The sequence below is a fragment of the Parasteatoda tepidariorum genome, chromosome 3, assembly GCF_043381705.1.
Source record: "Parasteatoda tepidariorum isolate YZ-2023 chromosome 3, CAS_Ptep_4.0, whole genome shotgun sequence".
Lineage (NCBI taxonomy): Eukaryota > Metazoa > Arthropoda > Arachnida > Araneae > Theridiidae > Parasteatoda > Parasteatoda tepidariorum.
The window spans coordinates 31,385,202-31,395,368 of NC_092206.1; the positions used below are offsets into that span (position 1 = coordinate 31,385,202).

General features: G+C 28.6%; 1 protein-coding gene across 1 annotated transcript; it reads right to left on the minus strand.

Moving 5' to 3' along the window:
* LOC107455070 (ketohexokinase) lies at window positions 1-8,647 on the minus strand. The gene is made up of 6 exons (XM_016072486.4): window positions 8,424-8,647; window positions 7,426-7,542; window positions 5,469-5,603; window positions 5,317-5,389; window positions 3,570-3,805; window positions 1-284 (listed from the first exon to the last, which is right to left on the minus strand). The coding sequence occupies exons 1-6, from the start codon at window positions 8,519-8,521 to the stop codon at window positions 23-25; spliced, it is 921 nt and encodes a 306-aa protein (XP_015927972.2). The 5' UTR covers window positions 8,522-8,647; the 3' UTR covers window positions 1-22.
* Between the last annotated feature and the right edge of the window lie 1,520 nt (window positions 8,648-10,167).

The window sequence follows — 10,167 nt, forward strand, 5'->3', positions numbered from 1 at the left end:
TAGAAAAACAAACAGAAATCTTTTATAAATCAGGAAACTGATCAGACAATCCAACAGAATTATGCATTCCACATTTCGCACCTGCAATTTTGCACCCTGTAGTGATTGCTTCAGCTAAATCCTGACCTTTCATTAGAGCGATAATAGTTGCAGCAACAAAGGTGTCGCCTGCACTAAGCGTATTAACTAACTTCGATGGGGGGAAAGCAGGAGATGTCACAACAGGTCCAGCAGCAGATCGTGCAGCAGCCCCGTGATCGCTCCAAGCACATATTATAGATGCCCTGAGAATAGAGAATTACTTTATTATCACAAGAGTGATTAATAAATATATACTTATAACATCATGCAATTTTATTAGAGGTTTCTCAAAGAAAAAATAAATAAATATTCTAATATGATTAAAAATATATTAAATTTTTTTATATATATATAAAACAGAAAACAGTATATAAAAACAAACAGAAAAATTACAATCATTAATACAGCAAGTTTAACACTATTAGCAAGCTTAAGTATTTGCGTTGTAGTTGCAGTTAATTTACGTTGCCCTAGAGCTGCACGATGGGCTATTGGCAACGATCTGGGAAACACCCCTGAGGTTGATCTGACATGCCATCACAATTTTGATCCTCTGCAGAGGGGATGGCACCCCCGCTTCGGTAGTCCGACGACCTGCATGCGAAGTCGAGCACTTTACGGTAGAACAGTTTAACGAGGACCAATACCGCATACGCTCGATCCCTACGCAGACTGATCCAAGTGGTCACTAACCATAGCCAGTGATGCTTGACTTTGGTGATCTGCTGAGGTCTTTGTGTTGAAATAAATGAAATTAGATATACATTAATGGAGATTAGAGGCTAATGACATAATTTTGTGCCCAAATTTCTATTAGAGAAAGCAATAGTTTTTCTATTTTGATGGGGCCTATTAATGGCATCAAAATAGTTGTTTTTTATTAATTTATTTGTAGTTGCTGCTTTCTGGTATAAATATTTCAGCACAAAGAAAACACTCTTATTTTTCAATCTCTTTTTGGTAATATTTTTTGTTTTGATATTTTTTTGTGTTTTGATATTTTTTTGTGTTTTCTTATTTGATCTTTTCTGCATTTGGTGCAGAGGTTTGCCCAGTTGCAGGAGGAGGTTTTGACAGGTCAGTCTTAAACGTTTTCTTCAACACAAGGTCTATGGAAAATATTCTGCGCCTCCTAAAAGCGGTTGCAAATAGAGGAGCTACACAGAGGTGGTCTTTCCTGGAGGTTTCAATGTACAGTACAGAACCCGTTATCCGGAAATCAGAGAACCGGTAATCCAAAAAACCGGAACAAAATTTGATAAATTTTCTCGCCATTTAAAAAAAAAAAAAAATTTTTTTCTTCATAAGATTTTACGATTTTTCTTTCTTTTTTTAAAGATGTTTACCTTACCATCATTTTGGAAATAATCATTAGTGTATTATTTCATCGATTTTTCTTATTTTTAAGATTATTTCCAAATTTATTTTTTTTTAGTTGGGTTTAACAATAAAAAAAAACGGTTTTTTGTAGCGATTCAGAAAACCGGAAAAATCAGTTATCCGGAATAGCGATGGTACCGACCGTTCCGGATAATCGGTTCCCTACTGTATTTGTTTTAGTACGGAAATGACTATTTGTCTCTGTTGACTATACAGTTTTTTCTCCCAGATGTTGAACATTATTTAATTTTTCAAATAAAGATTTTTTACAAACAACAACTTTACAATCAACTCATTTCTTGTACAGCATATTGGGATATTTATTGTTAAAAATAGTTTTTTTCAGCAACCAATCATTTTCCATCCCAATGATTAAATTCTAATAAAATAAAAAAAAAACAATATAATTTGCCATTTTTAAATTTAAGAAACATTAGAGCTGCTTTGCCCAACAAGAACAAAGAAAAAATAGTCAAAATATTCATATTAATTTTTTTATAAATATTACCAGTGTACCATATATTAAAGTGCAAAAAATCAAACTCATTTTTAATATTAATATATTAGATGATTGTTGTTGTTACTTTACGTCGCACTAGAGCTGCACAATGGACTATTGGCGACGGTCTGGGAAACATCCCGGAGGATGATCCGAAGACATGCCATCACAATTTTGATCCTCTGCGGAAGGGATGGCACCCCCGCTTCGGTAGCCCGACGACCTGAAAGACTTGTTGCGAGACAGTAAAACAGAAAACAGTATATAAAAACAAACAGAAAAATTACAATCATTAATGCAGCAAGTTTAATACTATTAGCAAGCTTAATTATTTGTGTTGTAGTTGCAGTTAATTTACGTTGCCCTAGAGCTGCACGATGGGCTATTGGCAACGATCTGGGAAACACCCCTGAGGATGATCTGAAGACATGCCATCACAATTTTGATCCTCTGCANCAGAAAAGCACCAAAGTTATATAAAACAAAAAACGATTAAGGACTTTTTTTTAAGTAAAAACTCTTTAATTCTCGCAAAGTATACTTTTTAAGTTTTTTCTAGTAAGCTTTTTAATAATAATAGGAATTATATGTGGTATACTCGTATAAATTTTATATTTCTTAAATATATTACATTTATACCAACTCTTTTTCTTTCTTTTTTTATACTCTTCGTTTTAACCGAGTTTTTCAGTTATCCGAGTTAGTCGTGGTCCACATTAACTCGGATAATCGGGACTCTAGTGTATTTGTTTTAGTACGGAAATGGCTATTTGTCTCTGTTAACTATACAGTTTTTTCTCCCAGATGTGGAACATTGTTTAATTTTTTAAATAAAGATTTTTACATACAACAACTTTACAATCAACTCATTTCTTATACAGTGTATTGGGATATTTATTGTTGTTAAAAATAGTTTTCTTCAGCACCCAATCATTTTCAATCCCAATTATTAAATTCTAATAAAATAGTAATACTAACAATATAATTTGCCATTTTTAAATTTAGGAAACATTAGAGCTGTTTGCACAACAAGAATAAAGAAAAAAATAGGCAAAATATTCATATTAATTTTTTATAAATATTACCAATGTACCATATATTAAAGTGAAAAAAATCAAACTCATTTTTAATATTAAAATATTAGATGAAATTTATGGTGAAAAGCTTTAGCAATAAGCAAAAAATAAGTTAAAAGGCTATTTTTACATCAACAATTACCTTCAAAATTAAATATGAGAAACATACATCCCTTTAATACAAAGAAACATCTAATATGTTTCTGATTACAATACACAAACTTGGTTACTTGAAATTCTTCCAACATTGTTACAAAAAGTGTTAAATACAATAGTAAAAATTTTACTGCATTTTGGTAGTGATTCTTAAAATCATTTTAAATTAATCTTCCTAATTCAATAGATTTATAAATACAAACATAGTTATTACTAAAAATATTATAATATTTGACAAACAATATTGTACATGATTTATAAAATACAATTTAAAAAAATTGTTGCATAAAATAGAATTTCAACATAAAGCTGTCATTATTTTCACAGATATCCTCAAAATAATTAGTTTAATAAAGCATTAAGCAATCTTAGCTTACCCAGATTTAATTTTATGATGAAGTTCCTCAACTGCTGATTTCATGTCACTGTAACCACAAGCCTGCGCAAAATCTTTTGAGATGAATACGAAATCTCCAAGATTGAGGAGTTCTAGTAATTCAGTTTTAGGTTTCTCTACTTCAATCGATACTAGTATCGGTTCATGAGATATTTCAGAATTCCATAATTGAATGTAGTCTATAATAAGCTTTATTTGATCATACTGTGGGCGGATCTACAAAAGAAAAATTAATAATATTGCCAACAAGTTGAACCAACAAAAAGTTTACTTATGAATATATGAAACTCAATGTTTTTCTAGTTGGACCTATAACTCGGAAACTTTATGCAAAATTTTGCATCCCTTTTATCTTAAAATGCAAATTTATACTTACTTTTAATAATAGTTAGGATTTTTTTATGTTCCATTCAAACAATCATATCTTATAATAATTTTTAATCACTTGTTTTTAAAAGCACAATTTAACATCAGTAGTTAAGGGTTCACATGAAAACAAAACACAGGTCCTAGACCCCACAAGGCTCAATAGTTCCATCAAGCCAAAAAGTAATGTAAATAAATAGAGGAAAATATTTGTCATTGAGTTCCTAATAATTTTTTTGACAGTAAAAAACCTGCAAAAAATCTAAAATTTTCATTTTTAAAAATAAAAAAATACAGGTACTAAAAAATACTGTTTTTTAATTTGCTGGTTTTTCCTTGACCAAAAATTATTTCTGTTGCTCAAAACAAAAACAAAAAAACAGAAAAAGGAAGAAAAAAAAGACAGAAAAAACTTAAATTTTTTTTAATGACTTGGGGATTAATATGGTTAATATGGTAAACTATGGCAAGACCTAATTTTATAGAAGAAGAGAAACAAAGCAACTATTTTTAAAATGTATAATGCAGTTTTGTATTGAAATAATATATTGGCAAAAAAAGATTCAACATTTGATTTTTACATCAATGTTACATATATATTCACATCATAGTAATACATGCATGAACTTATTCATAACTCATGAGAACGTCATAATAATACACGCAAGAATCATTGTAAATAATTTTATAAATCAAACGTAAGACATTTATAACTTATTACAGAAGAAAAAATGTAACGAAGTAATTCAGGGGCTTTTAGTCTTTCAAGAAAGTTCTTTTGATAAATTGTACCAGTTGGCAGAACTTACTTATCAAAAATCATTCAGACTATGTTTACTTAAAATAAAACAAGGTATGGTGTTATTTAAATTTCTGATCAAGAAATTTTACCAAATCATATAATTTCATTTAAATTTTACAAACTTCAAATTGAAAAGTTTTATTTCTTCGTACATTTACTATACAAGTATATTTATTTATATTTGCTTTATTTACTTACAAGTATATTAAGTATGTTTACTTTTATAGTAAATTTTAGTATATTTACTTTAAAAGTTTTATTGTGTTATAATGACTGACCTTACATTATAAAGAACATTTTTGTCTGAATGACAATAGCATCAAACAAACCTTTATTATGTATTAAAAACTATGTAGCACCAGAGTTTTAAGAAATGAAATATAATTCATATATTGAAATGTATAAAAGGAAACTAAAAATACATAAAACAGTTTAAAATTAATAAGTATTGATTTAATTAAAACAGAAAACAATGTCTGAAAAAATGACAAAAATTATCTGGGATATCTCATTAGAATCTAATCTGAAATATTCGATAAAATTAATCTAATCTAATTACCTCAAAATGAATCCAATTGTAATTATTCAGATTCAATAGTTTAAAATCTTCTATAGAAACTTCTGGCATACCTCTATAATAAGTTACATATTCATTTAATTATTTTGAAATTAATAAAAATAAAGATCCCTTACTTTAGAAAGTATACATACTTATTAGAATGAACAATTGTACGAGATCCATTTTGAGAATTTATTAAAATTATGGATGTTGGACTTTCAAATTCTTCATAGAGATGGCAATTTTCATAAGATATGTGGTGCTTTTCAAAATCCTTTTTCATGAATCTATAAGTAAATATACATACATTATTTTTTTTAAATAAAAACATAACTGATAAGAAATTATTAATCAAGAATGACTTAATATATTCTTGAAATATTTAAAAAAGAATTAAAGTTTCACCTTTTCAATTAAAACTTACAAATAGAGGAAAATCAAAGATAAAATTTTAAAAATTAATATAAAAGGTTTTTTCTCAGTAATCAAAATACGTATTTAGGTGAAGTTATAAATTTTGCTTATTAAGTTTACTTTAAAACAGCTGTTCTGTAAGCACCAATTTATATAAAAAGTAATGAGAAGCTATTCTAAGCTTTGATATTTAGTTTTCAGTTATTTTTATAAGATCTTTTAAATGATTTTTAGTTGTTGAGAATTATGAAAGCTTCTAACGAAAAACGTCTGACTACATAACATTTATTATTCATCTGTTTCATATGTTCAGGGAACAAAAAATCGAATACATACTATCATAGACGATTAATTAATGTATTACAAATACAATTAATGTAAATTTAAGTCAGAGAAGTTGGTATTTCTGATTTTTTGGGTCACAAGGTCATAATCATGTAGGAGAGAAAGACAGGACCAACTCTCCAAGAGCCCTTGATTGTTGAGGACTCCAGTTGAAATTCCTTACAAAAGTATAGTGTTTCCAAATCTATTAAAAAATTCTTTTATAAACAAAATAAGTAATGAAGTAAACCAACAGAATGTGTTTAGTCTTAAGCAGGAACAAGCATTAATAAAGCAAACAGAAGTTAATAGAAACCAAAATATTTAAGATAATTGGAAAAGCCTTTTTCTAGATTGAAGTTTACACTTTAATCCTTGGAATATATATTTCATCAAATATAACCTAAATAATTTTACTGTATTTGATGAAAACTATTTCAAGAATCAAAGTGTTAAATGTTTAAATGGAAAAAGGCTTTTTCAATTTTACAAAGTTTGGTGTTTTTAACCACTGTTTTGGTGCTTTAAACCAAATAACCTGAATCCAGCCTATAGTTTGTCTCAGCTAAGAGCTCCTCCCGCCACAAAGTCTGAGGCCGTCTGGTGCTATGGAAACAAGAAAGGTGCATTTTAGGGAGGGTAGCTGCACTCTAGGACTAACACAATAGAGCGAAGACAGAGATTCCCTTTCTCTCGTCAACCCGAAACCACTCCAAAACAGTCAACAGGCACCCCTACTAGTCATACCTCGTTATCATAGTCGCCACCACAGGTCCAAACGTATGTCTGGGGGAGTTCTTATTTTAGACAAACTATAATAGGGTTCTTTCAGACATTTACAAGCAATTGCTGAACCTTTGTATTACTTAGGACACTTTTTTTATCTTTTATACCTCATGATGAATACTTTTCATTTAAAAATATCATCTTTCTTCTAAATCATCCCTCTAAAATATCCAGAGTAGACCCCTTACACGTCTAAAAATAAAATGTGTCTCAAGTTAATCTACTCATTAATAAGTAAAAATGTTATCTCATAGATAAAATTAATATCATTCACGAGGAAGAACTATGCTAGTTCAAACAATAGAATTCAGCATATTTATGCATAATACAGTTTTATGATAATCATTCAAAAAGTATTTTAAAATGTACAAAAAATTGAAAAGAAGCTAATTTTTCCCTTTTTTAAACAATTTAAAGTTGATCTAAACACAACAAATAATTTATATAGATAATATTTAAATTTCACATAATTTAAAGTTAATATTTAAATTTTACAATTTTTTTTGGTGTTTTAAGTTTTAAAGATTATCTTGCACACGTAAATGATTCAAATTAGCACTAATTAAGTAATTTATTTTCACTTACTGGCCACCAATATCATTACTCAATGTTCCTAATATCTCACAAGGAATATTAAACTCAGAAAATATGGTGCTGTTGTTTGATGCATTCCCTCCACGTTGCCAAACATGTGATAAGCACCTGCAATAGAAAATTATTTGAACTGCTAAATTTTAAAGCATGTATAATAACTGGAAAAAAATGGAATGGTCAAATCTAGCACTAACCAAAGCAGCTATAATTCAAATATTTCTAAATCATACATTTAAAGAAAAAAAAATTTAATTACTGTTTTTAAAATTTTTAGAATAAAATCAATTAAAGTATGAAGTTCACTGTATACTACAATAGTTCACATAAACTTTCATAATAGTTATCATTTAGCATGTATTTTTTTCGGAGGGGGGGGGAGTAATCTTTTAGGTATTAAGCATATTTAAGATTTTTAAAATTGATCTAGATTTAGAAGTTTGGTTTGTAAGCAATTGGCACAAAACTGTCTGGAATCCTGCTAGTTGTAACTTTAGGTTAATTTCACAAGTTTACTTACAAAATGCTATTAAATTATTTAAAACATTACTAAATAATGGTATACTATTAAATTTGAGCTTTTATTTAGCTCTACATTTTGTTAACTCATCATAAGGAAATACACGCAAGAAAATATTTGTAAGATGCAGAAAGCCCCCAAAAATGTGAAAGCCCAAGGCCAGGGATTATTTCAAGACTTACGATAAATCAAGCACTGAAATTGGTAAGTAATACTGTGAATTTCATCCTATAAAGTTCTATAGGTAATAGATATAAAAACGTTAGAAAATACGTTATCTAAATAATACCTCTAAGTGCTTTTGAATTATTTACTTGTAAGCCAAAAAAAAAGAAGCAATAAACATAACAATAACATCAAAACAATAACATAAAAAACACAAAGGTCAAATAAATAATAAAAAGTTCATGCATTAAAATTAATGTAAATGCAAAATCCACAACCAATGTTTGTGCATTGTAATCGGTTATACCTTTGATCACTATCCTCTTCGGGATAAGATTTACATATCATAACCATATCTAAACAACACAATCCAACACATAAAACTTTTTTATCTTGACCTGACATTTATATGAAAAGTTAAAACTAATAAATAATGAATAGGAAAAGTATAACTAATAAAAACTAGACTTAAATTTTAAGAAAGAAAGAAAAATTATGGTTAAAATTAGGGAGTTAATTGATAATAAAGTTGCGGACCATGGTTCAAGTCCATAAGTCAAGAGCCCGTCAACCCAAACGATTCACTTGATTGTTGGTAAACAGAAAGCACCAAATATTTCACGATCGTTCCTCTTTTGAAACTAATAAACTGATTCAACCATCAAGTTACTCTGCGTTACGATTAAGTCGTGTTTAGTGATCATCAAATATTTTAAACTGAATAAACTGTTTAAGCTGAGCAACTGACTCAAAATTTTCCGCATAATTTTCAAGAACTGAAACTTATTTTAGTGCTGCCATCTATCAGCTTTATCTAAAACGAAATAGTAAGTTCATAAAGAAATGGGGGTAGGAAATTTAAAATTATTTGCGATAATTTTTTTTCTATTTTAGAAAGAAAAATGTAAATAGAAGAAAAAATATAAACAAATAAATAAGGATGAACGAAAATAGAAAAATTTTGATGGGTGACTGCAAAATACTGAGCAGACTGCAAAGTATTAAAAATTATAAATTTGTAATTCTGTGTAATTTATTTACCAACTAGTTCACTTTTCTATAATAGGTTAAACTACTGCATTCAGTTACTACAATGGGTGCATTCAGTTACTACTACTTTATTTTTCTGCTAAATACACCAATATCTTAATTCGTTCACTCACTTGATTCAATCATATGTAGAGACACGACTATTCAGTCCAAATGGAATGTGATATCAATATAAAAACGCACGTACTAAAGATGCCTATTTTAGCCAGAACATAGCCATAATAGCATCTTTTTGGACCCTGGTCGTGAATAAACAATTTTTTTTTAAAATTTAATTCTCATTTTCTAAATAGTATCAATGCTGAGTCAAATAGTATTTCACAAAAACGTTCGTTCCAACTCGATTTCACCAATTTCGAAGACTTTCAGAAATTTTTCCACGAATGAAGACAAAAAAAATCAAACACATTGGGCATGCTAAATTAATATTTAGCGAGGAAAAAATAAAAACGCTATCGAAATCTGGCAAATTGCAATGAAGGAAGGCGAGTGTTTAGAACATCAAAACATGTCTGCTTGCAGGCCCAAGTAGCACATAATATTATATAACATCAGAAAATCGGTCAAATCTAACGTTATCTTGCACAACTTCTAATATTAGAAAGATACAAAAGATCGCTGTTTGCTCAGCCTTATATAATATTAGATTCTATACAAACTAATATTATCTAGCGTTCGACATAATATTATTTTACATTAGTTTTGATGCTATATAATATTAGATTTTGAATTTTCTGATATTATTTTGCTTAGCTTTTTATTTTTTTGGAGCAAGCAAGAGGAAGATATGGATAGTAGTAGAATAATTCGGCGATATAATTTTACTTAATTTTCTGTATTGTTGTGAAGCAATAAAACATAGAACAATAGTTTTATGTCATTCCATGCATTATTTACTTAGCAATACAGAAATACTAAATAAAATTATATTAGCGAATTCTGCTACCTTCCATTTTTCTCCTCCTTACTCCAAAGTATATCTTATGTTCAGCTGATTTTTT

Bases quoted from the DNA above. Each gene is read 5' to 3' on its own strand.
- LOC107455070 (XM_016072486.4), bottom strand. From the start codon at position 8,521: ATGTCAGGTCAAGATAAAAAAGTTTTATGTGTTGGATTGTGTTGTTTA. The intron at 7,543-8,423 runs GTATAACCGATT...TTTCTATTGCAG, and splicing joins GAAGAGGATAGTGATCAAAG to GTGCTTATCACATGTTTGGC. The intron at 5,604-7,425 runs GTAAGTGAAAAT...ATTTACTTATAG, and splicing joins AGTAATGATATTGGTGGCCA to ATTCATGAAAAAGGATTTTG.